We start from the raw sequence: 21,648 nt of genomic DNA on the forward strand, positions 1-21,648 counted from the left end.
TCCTGGACTCTGTACCTGCCTGCCTGACCATTCTGCCTGCCTTGACCATGAGCCTGTCTACCACTCTGTACCTCCTGGACTCTGTACCCGCCTGCCTGACCATTCTGCCTGCCTTGACCATGAGCCTGTCTGCCACTCTGTACCTCCTGGACTCTGATCTGGTTTCGACCTTTTTGCCTGTCCACAACCATTCTCTTGTCTACCCCTTTGGATTAATAAACATTGTAAGAGTCCAAACATCTGCCTCCTGTGTCTGCATTTGGGTCTCGCCTTGTGCCTTGATAGTCTCATATGCGGTGCAGGGAATACAGTACATTCAACAATAGTATAGTCTATGTTACGGATATAGAATCACAAAGACCATTGATAGCTTCTCCACCTGAACTTTTGATGACCTCTATGACCTCTTGATGAACTCCATACAGTAGTTAACTGGCTTAACCGTCAATACCATTTGCATACAGAATACATAAAACCCACCACAGGAGGCTGATGAGGGGAGGACGGCTCATAATAATGGTTGTAATGAAGTGAATGGAATCCTATGAAACACATGGAAACCATGTGTTGGATGTGTTCAATACCATTCCATTTATTTTGTTCCAGCCTGTGAAACACACAGTAATATAGATACAGTAAAGTGCTGAGCCACTCACACTTGGAGTATTGTCTTGGGGTCACCCACTTCCCCTCCGTCACCGATGGTTAGCGTGTCGTAGGCAATCTCCAGGTCAAACTCCTCAAAGTTAATCTGAATTACCTGTCGGTGGCAAGAAGAAACGAGGCATAATGGTTATCCGCATGTCAAATGGCCTGAATTAAAGTTTATGGGTTTCTCACAATTTAATTCCACTGGCCTAGCTAATACAGGAAAACAAGCATGCTCCCCAAAAATGATATTTACCCAAAGAACTTAAAAAGCCACTGAAAAGGGTGGATTCTGTCCATGAATATGGTATCCATATAAATGACTCCTGCTAAGAATGTCCTATTTTGGACACCATACATATAGAACAGAAATATGTTTGCCTTCCCTTCTGATTATGTCTAATTTTGGATATTGAAACTTCTGTAAATACATTGAATTCATGTGGGTCTCACAACTGTAATAGTGTGAACTAAAATTATCACTTATCAGCATTTGTAGCTGAAAAGGACTCCTGTTTCAGAGGAGTTTGGCATCACAAAAGAAAGACTGTTGCCGTGTGTTTTGAGAATTCATTGAAATACAGTGGTGAAAGTCAAATACTGCCTGTGATTGCAGGACCTTTTGATGGTAGGCCTATACTATATTAATAAAGGGATAGTTCACTCCATTTTTTTGTGTGTATTTTGTACATTAGTCCATGTAGCAAAACTCATCATCATCATCATCATCATCATCATCATCATCATCATCATCATCACAGTTTTCAGGAAAACTTCACATGCACAGTTTCTTGGGATTTAATTTCCAACTGAAAATGTAACATCTAAGCAAGTAGTAGCAGGAAACCACAGGTCTGCATAAACTTTGAAGTATACTGTACAGGAGCTGTCCATTGGAAAAAAACTGGTTGTATCAATGATGTTTCCACATTGTTTAAACTATCATTTTAAGACTTTCCCTGAAAGTTTGCAGTAAAAAACGTACGGCCATTTCTTTTGTTGACTGACCACCTCAGATGACAGCAATTTCTGTTATACATTAGAATGTTGGTTCATTCCATGGCTCATTATTCTTTTGTCTAGTTATCAAAATCATGCCACTAATCTAAGATGAAAATATGGAAATTTAACATCCTGTTAAATAAAAAAATAAAGCTTTAGTGCATAATTAGGGTTGCAGCCAAAAAAACTGCTGACAGCTCTCTCCCTCTCCCTCTCTCTCGCTCTCTCTCTCTCTCTCTCTCTCTCTCTCTCTCTCCCTCTCCCTCTCCCTCAGGACTAAGACAGGCTCCTCTGTTTTCTCCTAAAGTCTCTTGGGGTATAGGTCCATATGGTGAAACAGAAGAAGAGAAATAACTTCACATTCGCTAATTACACTAATTACATTGTGAACTGTCTACACATTAATACACATCTAGTTGTTTCTTAGAAGAACACTGGCAAGATATTTTACTCAATGGTGAACTGTCTTATGGAGAGTCCCCAGACATACATCACATGCATATTACCAGTATTTATATCAACATTCACAGGTAGATCAGGAAAAATAAATATTTAACTAATCAAACGTGATTTACACGGAGGAAACCAATACCATCAGGACTCTGAATAAATATCACACGATTTAAAGCGGCCCTAACCCAACACCAAATCAATACAAAAATCAGACAAAAGGTCTACTTGATTAAAATACAATTTCCTTTGCTCTCCATGTGATGTAGACCTACAGAACTCTTCTGTGTGTGTCTTGTGTCATCTAGAGATAATTACATTTCAAAGGTGCTATATGACATACTTACAGAAGGATCGGAAGTGTTTTTGTCTGGATTAATAATAAAGGGCAGAAAGTCAGAGACGTGTGTGTGTGTGTGTGTGTGTGTGTGTGTGTGTGTGTGTGTGTGTGTGTGTGTGTGTGTGTGTGTGTGTGTGTGTGTGTGCGTGCGTGCGTGCGTGCGTGCGTGTATGTGTGTGCGCGTGCGTGTGAGTGTGGAGAGGATGCAAAAGGGATTGAAGATTCTTTTCATTTTTATTAACTCATCAAGGATCAGATGGAGACAGCTAGGCCCAGTTGATATGGCAACTGTGCCAGAGAGGGGTTTTAGCAGGTGGCTTCTAGTCCTCTCCTCGGGATAGAGTCCCTTCACCTGGTTGATTGATGCTCAAAGAGTTCACCATCCCAGCTCCGAGTAATAAAGCTATGTTTTCAAATGCCGATTACAAAGCATTACTGCCATCACAAAGGTCATCGTTGTGTGTGTTTGTGTGTGTGTGTGTGTGAGCATGCATGCCTGTGTACTATACACATGCATGTGCACGTGAATGAGTGTGTGAGTGATCATAAAGATTTGTACCAGTGCAAAACCTCTGTTGTATTACAAACAAGGCGGTTGAGGCCACACTATTACACATTAAACGACAAAGCATTGAGCCCAATAAACCCATATCCTAGTCTTATGACTTGACAATGAACATTTAAAGTCCCAGTGAGGAACACCACAATGTGGAGAAGGAGGTGTTGACTCACTCACAGAAAGACAGATCTGTCTCTGAGGAGTCAACTGGAGCGGTTTGAATAGGCCTTTATGTAAAAACACAGGGTTTTTTAAAGCCTCACAAACCTCTGAGGGGCCCTTCAAACCCGCTAGTAAGCGCAGCGCTCCTCTCATCAGGAAGGACTCGAAGTTAATGTCCTCTCTCAACTGAGACAAATCCCTTATTTTATGTTGTTCAGTCTGCTCCCCGTGTTCGTACCACAAAATGGCTGTTTTCTATGCCAGTAAAAGCCATCGTCTCATAGCCATTGTCTTCACTGCTTATGATGTGGATTTAAAACAAGTTACTAAGTAATTATTAAGACTAATAGGCATACCATTTGTCATGCAGGCTTGCTAATAACTATTGCCTGACGTGTAGCACACAAAGAAAGAAAGAGATATGAGAAAGATTATCATCAGGTGCTGAAAAATAACCGAGCCGTGCCCAGAGAGGGGTTGTGGAAATTGGCAGGTGAGTTGTAGTGTTGTAGTGTTTGTGATGATGAGGGGGGGGGGGGGGGGGGGGGGGTGAAGGGTGATTAGACGAAGGGGGACTCTGTCAGTTATGATTCCCACATGCTCATGCTGGGCCGAGAGGGGGCTTAAAGAGAGTGCTTCATACACATACACAACCCTGCCCCAAGCCCATGCCACACACATGGGCCCAATCAGACTCTCATCCATTCCCTGTGACAAAGCACCCAGATCGTTCACACACACTCACACTCATTCATTTCCTCTAGATTAGCCCTCCACACGGATGGGCTGTCTGATTCCCTCTGCCTCTCCATCTCCTCCAGTAGAGTGCTTGTTGTTGTCACGTTAGAGCAGGCAGGAGAGTGTGTGTGTGTGTGTGGGGGGGGGGGGGGGGGGGGTGCTTTTTTTCCAGGCAGAAGTGTTTGTTGTGTGTGTGGTGTTGAGTGCTTTTGTGCAGGCAGGAGTGTTTGTGTGTGTGGTGTTGAGTGTTTTTGTTCCGTCTCACTGTATCATTGCATTGGCAGCACCATTCTCAGTGGAAGCTACTGTAGTGTTTGCTTTGTGTTTGTGAGCAATCTGTTGGGCACTATCTATGGTTTGGATAGAAGTCTATGAAATTAAGGAAATACAAACACGCCTTTGTTGGTAATAAAGTCCAGATTGATGCTTGGATTGGTTGCAGAGTATTTACAAAAATCTTTTGAGGATATTTAAGCACTGACTCCTATTATAGCTAAGGGAAACCCCCGGAAACACCACAACCGTATGTGCACAGACCATCTGTGCCTGCACAATCATTGTGGGATTCAAGTTGGAAATTATTGAATGACTCCTCTGGTTTCATCTCAATCACCACAGAGTCCGTTTCATTTGGCAGAAAAATAGAAAAAGTAGCTTTTTTTAAGGACTAAGGAAGAGTGATCAGAGGAACTGATAAGAATATTTACATGATCACAATCGGCCTTGCCACAGGGAGGCCTTTGAGTCTCAAGATTCAATATTCAATTTTAACTTCAAAAACATCAAAAATGTGTCGGCATGCGTTTCAACTCCCAGGGGAAGTATTTTTTTTTTTTACTTCCCACAAGCCACTAGCACTTCAGGGCTCTGATCTGCCAATCACAAGCCAGGCATGAGAATGAGAGTTACACATCCTCTTTCCCTTGGAACATTTTCAGAAGAGAGTAAAGGTTGGCAGAGTTTGGCAGAGGTGTGTGTTTAAAGATGTTTGGTGCCCTATGGATCATGTAAAGCTGGTTTCAGAGGTAGTGTGCTGATCGGATTACCAGGACTTACTGAGCTGTACATTAACATCTTCCAGTTGGTTCCCAACAAAGTTTGTCATCAGTCTTCCAATGCAGGAATCATCTATCCTCTAGCCCTATTTTCTTTCATCATCATTGTTAACTCTTTATTTCATCTGACAATGGCTAGCAGTTTCTTAATTGTGATAAAAACAGAACTTTGTCATCAGTTCTTCGAGGCATTACTGAAATATTTAATGTAACAGCTGTTTATTTGCTGAAATGTGTGCAGTTGCCCAGCTATTAAAAGGGACTTTTTGTTTAATTTAAGTTTTACGGTAGTTCCTCAACGCTTTCTCCTCTAATTGGAGAAAGTGACAATAGTGAATGTGGCAATTAGGAAAGAGCCAAAGTCAAATCCTCCGTCTCTAAAGAGTGTTACTTAATATAATAGAAAAATCTTACATGTTTCACTTTCACCTTAAAAGACGACTTTGGGATTTTGACAAATGAGGGCCCTTAATCTACTTCCCCCAGAGTCAAATGAACGTGTGGATACCATTTCTATGTCTGTGTACAGTATTAAGGAAGTTAGAAGTAGTTTTGCCAGCCAATGACTGGAAGTCTATGAGTATCTACTAGCATGCTAGTAGATCCCCATAGACTTCCAGTCAGATACCTGTAGACTTCCATTCATTAGCGCTAATGCTAGTTAGCAATTGTGCAAGTAATAGCAACTTCCTTTAAATTGCACACAGATACATACAAATGGTATCCACGAGCTCATCTGACTCTCGGGAAGTAGATAAAGATCCCCACAGCCAAAATCCTGAAGTACAGTATGCCTTTAACTGCTTTCTCTAATGATGATATTCAACAAACCATCAATCTCTGGAGCCAGACCAATGAGGTGATGTAACAGGATTGGATTTGTGCTGGATGGAGCGCTTCCTACAAGTAGAGGCTAGATTACTGATATACATTTGCATATGTCATAGCTACTCTGATGAAGGGGGAAGAAACAGGATGAGTAAGTCTATGGCTATCTCCCAATTATCTCTCCTTCCTCCCAAAGTGTGCACTTGTTCACTTCACCAAACCAATGCTTTTATGTTTGTGGAGAGTAAGTAGTGAACTAGTGTACACTTCAGAAGGAAGGAGAGAACCTACAGTATGAGTACTCTGACTCTTGTCCTTCAAGCATTACACAGTAATACACAGTAATAAACAAGGCCCCCCCCCCCCCCCCTTGGGTTGTGCTGTGGCGAAGATCTTTGTGGGCTATACTCAGCCTTGTCTCAGGATGGTAAGTTGGTGGTTGAAGATATCCCTCTAGTGGTGTGGGGGCTGTGCTTTGGCAAAGTGGGTGGGGTTATATCCTTCCTGTTTGGCCCTGTCCGGGGGTGTCCTCGGATGGGGCCACAGTGTCTCCTGACCCCTCCTGTCTCAGCCTCCAGTATTTATGCTGCAGTAGTTTATGTGTCGGGGGGCTAGGGTCAGTTTGTTATATCTGGAGTACTTCTCCTGTCCTATTCGGTGTCCTGTGTGAATTTAAGTGTGCTCTCTCTAATTCTCTCTTTCTCTCTTTCTTTCTCTCTCTCGGAGGACCTGAGCCCTAGGACCATGCCTCAGGACTACCTGACATGATGACTCCTTGCTGTCCCCAGTCCACCTGGCTGTGCTGCTGCTCCAGTTTCAACTGTTCTGCCTTATTATTATTGGACCATCCTGGTCATTTATGAACATTAGTTCTGTTATAATCTCCACCCGGCACAGCCAGAAGAGGACTGGCCACCCCACATAGCCTGGTTCCTCTCTAGGTTTCTTCCTAGGTTTTGGCCTTTCTAGGGAGTTTTTCCTAGCCACCGTGCTTCTACACCTGCATTGCTTGCTGTTTGGGGTTTTAGGCTGGGTTTCTGTACAGCACTTTGAGATATCAGCTGATGTACGAAGGGCTATATAAATACATTTGATTTGATTTGATTTGATTAGCAACAATGTGATGGATATAATAGAATGTGATACATTTGGACTGTTAGCACACACTTAACAGGCAATACGATAACTGTTGTAACATAGCCGTGGCAAGACGCCATCTGCAAAGGAAAGGCCTTGCTGCAGCAATGACGTTGTATGCGGCTCTAAACTGGCAGAAGCAGGGCGGCTGTTTAAAACATCGCAAGAGAGCCGCAGCAGAGAGAGAAAGCGAGAGAGAGAGCGAGAGTTAGAGAGCGAGAGAGCGAGAGAGCGAGAGAGAGAGGGGTGGACTAAGGTCTCCAAATTGAATTAAGGCAGGACAACCTGCAATACTCTCCCAGCAAGGTTAAAACAGGGAACGCAATGTAAAAAATTGATGCTCTGAAATTGTGTCTGCCAAAAATAAATGAAGCAATAACGTTTGGTGCTGTAAGCAGCTATTACCCATCTCTTACCTCAAGGAAGAAGGCATCGGGCTCTAACTGCCACTGAGAGGGTGTGACAACGTTTCTATAGGAAACCCTTCAACCTTTTCCCTCAAGTGCCTCTCTTGTTTTTTTTGTTTTTTTGTTTTTTTTTACAGTGTAGTGATCTGAAGCTCATTACATGTTTTAGAGAAGGAATTTCTTTAATTAAGAATACAAGATGTGTCACGCCCTGACCTTAGAGTTCCTTTTTATGTCTCTATTTTGGTTTGGTCAGGGTGTGAGTTGGGGTGGGCATTCTATGTTTTTGTGTTCTATGTTTTCTATTTCTGTGTGTTTGGCCGGGTGTGGTTCTGAATCAGAGGCAGCTGTCTATCGTTGTCTCTGATTGAGAACCATACTTCGGTAGCCTTTTCCCACCTGTGTTTTGTGGGTAGTTGTTTTCTGTTTTGTGTCTTTCTGCACCTGACAGGACTGTTTCGGTTTTCGTTCATTCTCTTTGTTATTTTTGTTATTTCATAAAGTATGAACGCCTACCACTCTGCGCTTTGGTCCTCTCCTTCCAACAGCCGTTACAAGATGGTTTATCAGAAATTCATTCTATAATATAGAATAAGGAGCAATAAGGCCTCAAGGTTTGAAAAAAGACTCTGTATTTGTTAACTAATATTACCAAGTACTTGAGGTAGAATTAGGTTTCCCGGATCCAGTTTAAGCCTATTCCTGGGCTAAAAAGCATGCTTCATGGAGAATTTCCATTGGAAGTCAAGTACTAGGCTTATTCTGGGTCCGGGAAACAAGCCCTTACAGTTTTCTGAGATCTTAAAGGATATGTGTTGTGTTTTAATGTTGTCGAAAGACTAAGCAAATGACCAGAGTAATTGCTATTGTAAGTGGTGACCATAAACTATCATTGACACCATTGACCTTATCAAATCAAATGTTGTTATAGTCAGTGCAGCTAGTTTGGGTACCCTTCATTGACTATTTAGCAGTCTGGCTATTTATATTGCGCTTGCTTGTGTTTATCTTTGACACTCATTGAAATGACCTGGCCCACTTAGTCTTAAAACATTTCAACTCTTTCAGAAAACTCAATAAAAAAGCTCTAGATTTATTGAAAACAACATGACAAAAACTGGCAGCGGGAAAACAAAAATAACTTTCCACAGTTGTTCTGGCTCAGTCCCAGACCATTCAAAATGGAGGGAAGGAAGAAAACATCTCTATGGCCCACAAGGCTTTCATGCTACCTTCCATCCATCATCGCCATGGGAATATGTCCAAACAATTTCATAACAGGCTTTTGAACATTTTTTGAGTTTCTTAAAATATAACATTGGAGTAAGAAATGAACTGCCAGGACTGAACCTCAAGGCCCTTTTAGGTTGTATGTTCCTGGCCCTTGCTAGGGACCCTGTCATTGTGCATTGGTACTATCATCTAATAAACTGGAGTGCTTGTGGGTGGCTTCTTTCTTTCTTCCTTCCTTGAGGTAATCACAGATCTGACATGACTGTTGAAATCAATGTAAAGATCAGTGATTATCTCAGGGAAAGGAATAAGAACAGAGATTATTCAATTGGGGTCTGATTCTTAGTGTTTGTCAGAGGTGCTGCTAGCTTCTGTACCTGTAGACTGGACTACAGTCTCAATGAGTTCGGCTGCACTCCAGATGGTTCTAGAACGTATTTATGGACGAGCGAGGTGTCAGGTGCAGAGAATGTCAGTAGGTGATAAGGAGAAATTGGTTTGTTCTCCTAATTTATGACAGGACAGTAACACTTTCAAAAAATGTAGCTGTGCTTGCTTGAGCTTGCCTGGCACAACGGAGTCAATGGAATAGTCCCAAGTGTAAACCCCTCTCTCTTTCTTTCCTCAGAATTAAGCAAACGCTCGATGTGTTTGTGCCCAGGTCTTTCCATATTCTGTTGTGTTACAGCCTGCATTTATAATGAATTAATATACATTTTGTGTCACTGCCCTACACACAACACCGCATAATGTCAAAGTGGAATTATGTTTTTAGAATTTTCGACAAATCAATTAAAAATGAAAAGCTGAAATGTCTTGAGTCAGTAAGTATTCAACCCCTTTGTTAAGGCAAGCCTAAGTAAGTTCAGGAGTAAAAATGTGTTTAACAAGTCACATAATAAGTTGCATGGACTCACTCTGTATGCAACAATGGTGTTTAACACATTTCTAAATGACTACCGCATCTCTGTACCCAACACATGCAATTGTCTGTAAGGTCACTCAGTCAAGCAGAGAATTTCAAACTTCGATTCAACCACAAAGACCAGGAATGTTTTCCAATGCCTCTGACATTGAACATCCCTTTTGAATATCCTTTTTAGCATGGTGAAGTTATTAATTACACTTTGGATGGTGTATCAATACACCCAGTCACTACAAAGATACAGGCGTCCTTCCTAACTCAGTTGCCGGAGGGGAAGGAAACCACTCAGGGATTTCAACATGAGGCCAATGGTGACTTTAAAACAGTTACATAATTCAATAGCTGTGATAGGAGAAAACTGAGGATGGAGCAACAACATTGTAGCTACTGTTTGCAATAAGGCACTAAAGTAAAACTGAAAAAAATGTGGCAAAGAAATTAACTTTATGTCCTGAATACAAAGCATTATGTTTGGGGCAAATCCAACACATGACATCACTGAGTACCACTCCTCATATTTTCAAGCATGGTCGTGGCTGCATCATGTTATGGGTATGCTTGTCATCGGCAGAAAGCCATTTTCATTTGAAGTTATACTGTTAGCTAGCTAGTGAATGTTAGCTTGCTGGTTTGCTAGCTAATGTTACATGTACGATCTGTGTGGTAATATTTGTATTTCAGAAACAATTTGCATTGCTAGTTATAGGCTGATGTCAGCTAGCTATCCAACATGGATTTATTTTCCCTGGTTGACACAGACATGCTCAGGAAAGTGACATCACAACTTAACCCTTCTACCTGCCTTGTCAATCCTATCCCTACCTTCTTCAAAACTGTTTTTAATTGCATATAAAAAGTGCAAGCCATTGTTAATCACTCAGTGTTCACAGGCACTTTCCGCACTGCACTAAAAACTGCTTTGGTGAAACCACTTCTGAAGAAAAATAATCTAGATTCTTCAGCTTTTAGCAATTTTCAGCCAATCTCCAACCTTCTGGAGAAATTGGTGTTCAAATAGCTGGGCTGTAGTGGAGCGGGTCGAGAGTTTCAAGTTCCTTGGTGTCCACATCACCAACAAACTATTATGGTCCAAAAATACCAAGACAGTCAAAAGGATCTGGGAGAGCATCCTGACCGGTTGCATCACTGCCTGGTATGGCAACTGCTCGGCATCTGACCGTAAGGCGCTACAGATGCGAAAGGCCCAGTACCTCACTGGGGCCAAGCTTCCTAGCCTGTGCCCCTGCACACTGACTCGGTACCGGTGTCCCTCTGTATATAGCCTCATTATTGTTATTTTTATTGTGTTACTTTTTATTATTACTTTTTATTTTAGCCTACTTGGTAAATATCTTCTTGAACTGCACTGTTTGTTAAGGGCTTGTAAGTAAGCATTTCAAGGTAAAGTCTACACTTGTTGTATTCAGGGCATGTTGCAAATAAAGTTTGATTTGATGATATACCATTTTGTAGCTCTGAGTCTCTACTTTTATCCAATGTAAAAAACACAATTTCAAAATGCTTCATATAGTACATTCGGAAAGTATTCAGACCCCTTGACTTTTTCCTCAATTTGTTAAATTACAACCTTATTCTAAAATTGATTCAATATTTTTTTTCCCTCATCAATCTACACACAATACTCCATAATGACAAAGCGAGAACAGGTTTTTAGACATAATTGCCAAACAGAAATACCTTACTTAAATAAGTAGTCATGAATATTGCTATGAGACTCGAAATTGAGCCCAGGTGCATCCTGTTTCCATTGATCATCCATGAGATGTTTCTACAACTGGATTTGTCCACCTGTGGCAAATTCAATTGATTGGACATGATTTGGATAGGCACTCATCTGTCTATGTAAGATCCCACAGTTGACAGTGCATGTCAGAGCAAAAGCCACAAGGTTGAAGGAATTGTCCAGCTCCGAGACAGGATTGTGTCAAGGCACAGGTCTGGGGAAGGGTTCCAAAAAATGTCTGCAGCATTGAAGGTCCTAAAGAAGAGAGTTACTTCCGGCGCCGACAGAGATGGCCGCCTCGCTTCGCGTTCCTAGGAAACTATGCAGTTTTTTGTTTTTTTACGTGTTATTTCTTACATTAGTACCCCAGCTCATCTTAGGTTTCATTACATACAGTCGAGAAGAACTACTGAATATAAGATCAGCATCAACTCACCATCAGTACTACCAAGAATATGTTTTTCGCGACGCGGATCCTGTGTTCTGCCTTACAAACAGGACAACTGAGTGGATTCCATGCAGCGACCCAAAAAAAAAACAACTCCGAAAAAGAGGGAAACGAGGCGGTCTTCTGGTCAGACTCCGGAGACGGGCACATCGTGCACCACTCCCTAGCATTCTTCTTGCCAATGTCCAGTCTCTTGACAACAAGGTTGATGAAATCCGAGCAAGGGTAGCATTCCAGAGGGACATCAGAGACTGTAACGTTCTTTGCTTCACGGAAACGTGGCTCACTGGAGTGACTCTATCCGAAGCGGTGCAGCCAACGGGTTTCTCCACACATCGCGCAGACAGAAACAAACAACTTTCTGGTAAGAAGAGGGGCGGCGGCGTATGCCTTATGACTAACGTGACATGGTGTGATGAAAGAAACATACAGGAACTCAAATCCTTCTGTTCACCTGATTTAGAATTCCTCACAATCAAATGTAGACCGCATTATCTACCAAGAGAATTCTCTTCGATTATAATCACAGCCGTATACATCCCCCCCCAAGCAGACACATCGATGGCTCTGAACGAACTTTATTTAACTCTTTGCAAACTGGAAACCATTCATCCGGAGGCTGCATTCATTGTAGCTGGGGATTTTAACAAGGCTAATCTGAAAACAAGACTCCCTAAATTTTATCAGCATATCGATTGCGCAACCAGGGGTGGAAAGACCTTGGATCATTGTTACTCTAACTTCCGCGACGCATATAAGGCCCTGCCCCGCCCCCCTTTCGGAAAAGCTGACCACGACTCCATTTTGTTGATCCCTGCCTACAGACAGAAACTAAAACAAGAGGCTCCCACGCTGAGGTCTGTCCAACGCTGGTCCGACCAAGCTGACTCCACACTCCAAGACTGCTTCCACCACGTGGACTGGGACATGTTTCGTATTGCGTCAGACAACAACATTGACGAATACGCTGATTCGGTGTGTGAGTTCATTAGAACGTGCGTTGAAGATGTCGTTCCCATAGCAACGATTAAAACATTCCCTAACCAGAAACCGTGGATTGATGGCAGCATTCGCGTGAAACTGAAAGCGCGAACCACTGCTTTTAATCAGGGGAAGGTGTCTGGTAACATGACCGAATACAAACAGTGCAGCTATTCCCTCCGCAAGGCTATCAAACAAGCTAAGCGTCAGTACAGAGACAAAGTAGAATCTCAATTCAACGGCTCAGACACAAGAGGCATGTGGCAGGGTCTACAGTCAATCACGGACTACAGGAAGAAATCCAGCCCAGTCACGGACCAGGATGTCCTGCTCCCAGGCAGACTAAACAACTTTTTTGCCCGCTTTGAGGACAATACAGTGCCACTGACACGGCCGGCAACGAAAACATGCGGTCTCTCCTTCACTGCAGCCGAGGTGAGTAAGACATTTAAACGTGTTAACCCTCGCAAGGCTGCAGGCCCAGACGGCATCCCCAGCCGCGCCCTCAGAGCATGCGCAGACCAGCTGGCCGGTGTGTTTACGGACATATTCAATCAATCCCTATACCAGTCTGCTGTTCCCACATGCTTCAAGAGGGCCACCATTGTTCCTGTTCCCAAGAAAGCTAAGGTAACTGAGCTAAACGACTACCGCCCCGTAGCACTCACTTCCGTCATCATGAAGTGCTTTGAGAGACTAGTCAAGGACCATATCACCTCCACCCTACCTGACACCCTAGACCCACTCCAATTTGCTTACCGCCCAAATAGGTCCACAGACGATGCAATCTCAACCACACTGCACACCGCCCTAACCCATCTGGACAAGAGGAATACCTATGTGAGAATGCTGTTCATTGACTACAGCTCGGCATTCAACACCATAGTACCCTCCAAGCTCGTCATCAAGCTCGAGACCCTGGGTCTCGACCCCGCCCTGTGCAACTGGGTACTGGACTTCCTGACGGGCCGCCCCCAGGTGGTGAGGGTAGGCAACAACATCTCCTCCCCGCTGATCCTCAACACTGGGGCCCCACAAGGGTGCGTTCTGAGCCCTCTCCTGTACTCCCTGTTCACCCACGACTGCGTGGCCACGCACGCCTCCAACTCAATCATCAAGTTTGCGGACGACACAACAGTGGTAGGCTTGATTACCAACAACGACGAGACGGCCTACAGGGAGGAGGTGAGGGCCCTCGGAGTGTGGTGTCAGGAAAATAACCTCACACTCAACGTCAACAAAACTAAGGAGATGATTGTGGACTTCAGGAAACAGCAGAGGGAACACCCCCCTATCCACATCGATGGAACAGTAGTGGAGAGGGTAGCAAGTTTTAAGTTCCTCGGCATACACATCACAGACAAACTGAATTGGTCCACTCACACAGACAGCATTGTGAAGAAGGCGCAGCAGCGCCTCTTCAACCTCAGGAGGCTGAAGAAATTTGGCTTGTCACCAAAAGCACTCACAAACTTCTACAGATGCACAATCGAGAGCATCCTGGCGGGCTGTATCACCGCCTGGTACGGCAACTGCTCCGCCCTCAACCGTAAGGCTCTCCAGAGGGTGGTGAGGTCTGCACAACGCATCACCGGGGGCAAACTACCTGCCCTCCAGGACACCTACACCACCCGATGTCACAGGAAGGCCATAAAGATCATCAAGGACATCAACCACCCGAGCCACTGCCTGTTCACCCCGCTATCATCCAGAAGGCGAGGTCAGTACAGGTGCATCAAAGCTGGGACCGAGAGACTGAAAAACAGCTTCTATCTCAAGGCCATCAGACTGTTAAACAGCCACCACTAACATTGAGTGGCTGCTGCCAACACACTGACACTGACTCAACTCCAGCCACTTTAATAATGGGAATTGATGGGAAATGATGTAAATATATCACTAGCCACTTTAAACAATGCTACCTTATATAATGTTACTTACCCTACATTATTCATCTCATATGCATACGTATATACTGTACTCTATATCATCGACTGTATCCTTATGTAATACATGTATCACTAGCCACTTTAAACTATGCCACTTTGTTTACATACTCATCTCATTTGTACATACTGTACTCGATACCATCTACTGTATCTTGCCTATGCTGCTCTGTACCATCACTCATTCATATATCCTTATGTACATATTCTTTATCCCCTTACACTGTGTACAAGACAGTAGTTTTGGAATTGTTAGTTAGATTACTTGTTGGTTATTACTGCATTGTCGGAACTAGAAGCACAAGCATTTCGCTACACTCGCATTAACATCTGCTAACCATGTGTATGTGACAAATAAAATTTGATTTGATTTGATTTGATTTGATCATTCTGAAATGGAAGAAGTTTGGAACCCCAAAGACTTTTCCCAGAGCTGGCTGCACGGCCAAACTGAGCAATAGGGGGAGAAGAGCCTTGGTCAAGGAGGTGACCAAGAACCTGATGGTCACTCTAACAGAGCTCCAGAGTTCCTTTGTGCAGATGGGAGAACCTTCCAGAAGGACAACCATATCTGCAGCACTCCACCAATCAGGACGCTATGGTAGAGTGGCCAGACGGAAGCTAATCCTCAGTAAAAGGCACATGACAGCCCGCTTGAAGTTTTCCAAAAGGCACCTAAAGGACTCAGACCATGAGAAACAAGACTCTCTGGTCTGATGAAACCAAGATTGAACTCTTTGGCCTGAATGTCAAATGTCACGTCTGGAGGAAACCTGGCACCATCTCTGAGATGAAGCATGGTGGTGGCAGCATCATTCTGTGGGGATGTTTTTCAGCGGCAGGGACCGGGAGATTTGTCAGGATCAAGGGACAGATGAATGGAGGAAAGTATAGAGAGATCCTTAATGAAAACCTGCTCCAGAGTGCTCAGGACCTCAAACTGGGGCGAAGGTTCACCTTCCAACAGGACAAAGACCCTAAGCACACAGCCAGTACAATGCAGGAGTGGCTTCAGGACAAGTCTCTGAATGTCCTTGAGTGGGCCAGCCAGAGCCGGGACTTGAACCCGCTGCAGATACACTTCTCACTCAAAATGACAGAGTTTGAGAGAATCTGCAGAGAAGAATAGGAGAAACTCCCCAAATACAGGTGTGCCAAGCTTGTAGTGTCATACCCAAGAAGACTCGAGGCTGTAATACCTGCCAAAGGTGCTTCAACAAAGTACTGAGTAAAGGTTCTGAATACTTATGTAAATTGTTGAAGTCAGAAGTTTACATACACTGAGGTTGGAGTCATTAAAACTCGTTTTCAACCACTCCACAAATTTCTTGTTAACAAACTATAGTTTTGGCAAGTCGGTTAGGACATCTACTTTGTGCATGACACAAGTAATTTTTCCATCAATTGTTTACAGACAGATTATTTCACTTGTAATTCACTGTATCACAATTCCAGTGGGTCAGAAATTTACATACACTAAATTAACTGTGCCTTTAATCAGATTGGAATATTCCAGAAAATTATGTCATGGCTTTAGAAGCATCTGATAGTCTAATTGACATAATTTGAGTCAATTGGAGGTGTACCTGTGGATTAATTTTAAGGCCTACCTTCAAACGCATTGCCTCTTTGCTTGACATTATGGGGAAAGAAAAATCTGCCAAGACCTCAGAAAAATAATTGTAGATTCCACAAGTCTGGTTCATCCTTGGGAGCAATTTCCAAACGGCTGAAGGTACCACGTTCATCTGTACAAACAATAGTATGCAAGTATAAACACCATGGGACCACGCCGCCGTCATACCTCTCAGGAAGCAGACGCGTTCTGTCTCCTAGAGATGAACGCACTTTGGTGCGAAAAGTGCAATCCCAGAACAACAGCAAAGGACCGTGATAAGATGCTGGAGAAAACAGGTACAAAAGTATATATATCCACAGTAAGACATGTCCTATATCAACATAACATGAAAGGCCGCTCAGCAATGAAGAAGCCACTGCTCCAAAACCTCCATAAAAAAGCCAAACTACGGTTTGCAACTGCACATGGGGACAAAGATCGTACTTTTTGGAGAAATATCCTCTGGTCTGATGAAACAAAAATAGAACTGTTTGGCCATAATGACCATCGTTATGTTTGGAGGAAAAAGGGGGGCGCTTGCAAGCGAAAGAACACCATCCCAACCGTGAAGCACGGGGATGTCAGCATCATGTTGTGGGGGTGCTTTGCTGCAGGAGGGACTGGTGCACTTCACAAAATAGATGGCATCATGAGGGTGGAAAATTATGTGGATATATTGAAGCAACATCTCAATACATCAGTCAGGAAGTCAAAACTTGGTCGCAAATGGGTCTTCTAAATGGACAATGACACCAAGCATACTTCCAAAGTTGTGGTAAAATGGCTTAAGGACAACAAAGTCAAGGTATTGGAGTGGCCATCACAAATCCCTGACCTAAATCCTATAGAAAATGTACAGTGCCTTGCGAAAGTATTCGGCCCCCTTGAACTTTGCGACCTTTTGCCACATTTCAGGCTTCAAACATAAAGATATAAAACTGTATTTTTTTTTGAAGAATCAACAACAAGTGGGACACAATCATGAAGTGGAACGACATTTATTGGATATTTCAAACTTTTTTAACAAATCAAAAACTGAAAAATTGGGCTTGCAAAATTATTCAGCCCCTTTACTTTCAGTGCAGCAAACTCTCTCCAGAAGTTCAGTGAGGATCTCTGAATGATCCAATGTTGACCTAAATGACTAATGATGATAAATACAATCCACCTGTGTGTAATCAAGTCTCCGTATAAATGCACCTGCACTGTGATAGTCTCAGAGGTCCGTTAAAAGCGCAGAGAGCATCATGAAGAACAAGGAACACACCAGGCAGGTCCGAGATACTGTTGTGAAGAAGTTTAAAGCCGGATTTGGATACAAAAAGATTTCCCAAGCTTTAAACATCCCAAGGACCACTGTGCAAGCGATAATATTGAAATGGAAGGAGTATCAGACCACTGCAAATCTACCAAGACCTGGCCATCCCTCTAAACTTTCAGCTCATACAAGGAGAAGACTGATCAGAGATGCAGCCAAGAGGCCCATGATCACTCTGGATGAACTGCAGAGATCTACAGCTGAGGTGGGAGACTCTGTCCATAGGACAACAATCAGTCGTATATTGCACAAATCTGGCCTTTATGGAAGAGTGGCAAGAAGAAAGCCATTTCTTAAAGGTATCCATAAAAAGTGTCGTTTAAAGTTTGCCACAAGCCACCTGGGAGACACACCAAACATGTGGAAGAAGGTGCTCTGGTCAGATGAAACCAAAATTGAACTTTTTGGCAACAATGCAAAACGTTATGTTTGGCGTAAAAGCAACACAGCTGAACACACCATCCCCACTGTCAAACATGGTGGTGGCAGCATCATGGTTTGGGCCTGCTTTTCTTCAGCAGGGACAGGGAAGATGGTTAAAATTGATGGGAAGATGGATGGAGCCAAATACAGGACCATTCTGGAAGAAAACCTGATGGAGTCTGCAAAAGACCTGAGACTGGGACGGAGATTTGTCTTCCAACAAGACAATGATCCAAAACATAAAGCAAAATCTACAATGGAATGGTTCAAAATTAAACATATCCAGGTGTTAGAATGGCCAAGTCAAAGTCCAGACCTGAATCCAATCGAGAATCTGTGGAAAGAACTGAAAACTGCTGTTCACAAATGCTCTCCATCCAACCTCACTGAGCTCGAGCTGTTTTGCAAGGAGGAATGGGAAAAAATGTCAGTCTCTCGATGTGCAAAACTGATAGAGACATACCCCAAGCGACTTACAGCTGTAATCGCAGCAAAAGGTGGCGCTACAAAGTATTAACTTAAGGGGGCTGAATAATTTTGCACGCCCAATTTTTCAGTTTTTGATTTGTTAAAAAAGTTTGAAATATCCAATAAATGTCGTTCCACTTCATGATTGTGTCCCACTTGTTGTTGATTCTTCACAAAAAAATACAGTTTTATATCTTTATGTTTGAAGCCTGAAATGTGGCAAAGGTCGCAAAGTTCAAGGGGGCCGAATACTTTCGCAAGGCACTGTATGTGCGAGCAAGGAGGCCTCCAAACCTGACTCCGTTACACCAGCTCTGTCAGGAGGAATGGGCCAAAATTCCCCCAACTTATTGTGGGAAGCTTGTGAAAGGCTATCCGAAATGTTTGACCCAAGTTAAACAGTTTAAAGGCACTGCTACCAAATACTAATTGAGTGTATGTAAACTTCTGACCCACTGGGAATGTGATGAAAGAAATAAATCATTCTCTCTACTATTATTCTGACAATTCACATTCTTAAAATAAAGTGGTGATCCTAACTGACATAAGACAGGACATTTTTACTAGGATTAAATGTCAGGGATTGTGAAAAACTGAGTTTAAATGTATTTGGCTAAGCTGTATGTAAACTTCCAACTTCAACTGTATTTCAGTTATTTTTTAAATGTATTTGCGACAATTTCTAAAAACCTGTATTTGCTTTGCCATTATGGGGTATTGTGTGTACTGATGATTGATGAGGAAAAACAACAATTATAATACATTTTAGAATAAGGCTGTAACGTAACAAAATGTGGAAAAGTCAAGGGGTCTGAATACTTTCCGGATGCACTGTAAGACTGAATCGATGTTGTCGGTTTCAAATATACACTGGAGTTTCTTACCAAGATGACATTGAATGTTCCCGAGTGGCATAGTTACAGTTTTGAATTATATCGGCTTGAAAATATATGACAAGACTTGAAAATGGCTGTCTAGCAATGATCAACAACCAACTTCACAGAGCTTGAAGAATAATGTACAAATATTTTACAATCCAGGTGTGCAAAACTCTTAGAGACTTACCCAGGAAGACTCACACCTGTAGTTGCTGCCGAAGGTGATTCTGACATGTACTGACTCAGGGTTGTGATTACTTATGTAAATTAATACTTTCTGAAGGTACTGTATATGGCATATTCAGTAATTCAGCTAATATGTACATATTTGTCCAACAGACTACTGTTTGTTTTTCCCTTTTAGGTGCTAGGTGCTATCTAGAACCTAAAAGGGTTATTTGGCTGTCCCCATAGGATAACCCTTTGAAGAACTATTTTTGGTTCCAGGTAGAACAGTTTTGTGTTCCAAGTAGAACCCTTTCCACAAAAGGTTCTACTTGGAACCATCAGGGTTCTCCTATGGGGACAGTCGAATAACCCTTTCGGAACCCTTTTTTCTAAGAGAGTTCAAAGATAACATCAATGAATACATATCGCTAGAACTAAGACTACATACGAACTTTAGTCTGCCTGGTGATTCATTCTGGTTGGATGTTCCATATGAATATTTTATCGCCCTCATTCTGCTCTGTTAAGGGCGCTGCTGTTTGATATTTGCTCTGGGTAGTGACATATTTAATTGTACCTGAATCCTCCAGTCATCGCCTGTGGATAAATAGATGTCACTACTCATATCAATTACGAGGCATGCTGCAGCCCCTGGGTCTTGGGAGACAGCGATCGCAGGGTTCTGCCATCCTCTTTTATTACAAATGTGGATATGAGCTAAATCAATCCAGATGCCATGTGGGGCTGCTGTGTGTGTTCATCACTAACAGCTCCCTGTAGATGGCCCCTCCATCCCCTCTATGACAGCCCTCCTTCCTTCCGTCCACCCTCACTCGCTCACTCTTTCATTCAGTCTCTCTCTCTCTCTCTCTCTCTCTTTCTGCCTCTCTCTTTCTTTCTCTCTCTCACTCTCTCTGCCACTCTCTCTCTCCTTCCTGAGCACACCTCAGAGGTGAACAGACTGCAGAGCCACAGTGTGGGAACAGCAGCACAGTGTATGACCCCATAAAACCATAAAACCCTCGACCCCCTCAATCACCAACCTTCTGGAGGACAAACATATGCACACGCACATATACATATGCACGCAAAAACACACACAAACACCCATTCAGACACTCACGTTAAGGAACACACACACACACACACACACACACACACACACACACACACACACACACACACACACACACACACACACACACACAGGGCAGAGGAGAGAGAGAGAGAGAGAGAGAGGGCAGAGGTGAGAGAGAGAGAGGGCAGAGGAGAGAGAGAGAGAGGGCAGAGGCGAGAGAGAGAGAGAGGGCAGAGGAGAGAGAGAGAGAGAGGGCAGAGGAGAGAGAGAGAGAGGGCAGAGGCGAGAGAGAGAGAGAGAGAGAGAGGGCAGAGGCGAGAGAGAGAGAGGGCAGAGGAGAGAGAGAGGGCAGAGGCGAGAGAGGGCAGAGGAGAGAGAGAGAGAGGGCAGAGGAGAGAGAGAGAGAGAAAGAAAGAAAGAAAGAAAGAAAGAAAGAAAGAAAGAAAGAAAGAAAGAAAGAAAGAAAGAAAAAAGAAAGAAGGCAGAGGCGGATCATATGGGAGGCCAGGAGGCGCGGGTTATGGCTGCATGAGACAGAGAACATGTTTGCTTAGGCTCAACAACATCTCGGCAGGCAGGCGACCCTGAGAGATGTAGGCAGTGAGGCTGGAATAAAAATCATAGAGCAGGAGGGGGAGGAAGAGGATGTGAGGAGGTATGCAGCGGTAGTGGCAGCTCACCCCTTCACGTTCCCTTTACTGGACCTTTACTGTGTCCCAAATGGCACCCTATTCCCAATTGGCCCTGGTAAAAAGGAGTGCACTATATAGGGAATAAGGTGCATTTGGGATGTGATCACTGACTGATAATCCTCTCAGAAGCTAGGGCTGGGACTGTAGAGCATTAAATAATAAATAATAAAAACAGTTTTTTGTAGGATTAATATTATATTACAGTACAGTGTCTTTCATTTAATCCTCATTCAAAAGAAAAGAACAAACACCGGGTGGTCTTTTTCGAAACTATAAAATATGCCTGTCAAAAAAGTATGTTGTTTCAGAAATATTTTTTCTTGTTTACCTTCTAGCAAAAAGATCAATGAGAAAAGCCCTCTGTCAGATACAACCTATTGTACTGTAATCCATTATCTTCAC

General features: G+C 43.1%; 1 protein-coding gene across 2 annotated transcripts in view; it reads right to left on the minus strand.

Annotated features, from left to right (window-relative positions):
* The window catches only part of LOC110489401 (CUB and sushi domain-containing protein 3), a 660,686-nt gene that overhangs the window by 285,456 nt on the left and 353,582 nt on the right, over positions 1-21,648 (minus strand). For both annotated transcript variants that reach the window (XM_036971422.2, XM_036971421.2), the window contains exon 11: positions 657-760. In XM_036971422.2, the coding sequence (XP_036827317.2) occupies positions 657-760 (104 nt within the window). The remainder of the gene's footprint in view (positions 1-656; positions 761-21,648) is intronic.

Source organism: Oncorhynchus mykiss, chromosome 30 (genome assembly GCF_057628025.1).
Source record: "Oncorhynchus mykiss isolate SJ-2025 chromosome 30, ASM5762802v1, whole genome shotgun sequence".
NCBI classification, from domain to species: domain Eukaryota; kingdom Metazoa; phylum Chordata; class Actinopteri; order Salmoniformes; family Salmonidae; genus Oncorhynchus; species Oncorhynchus mykiss.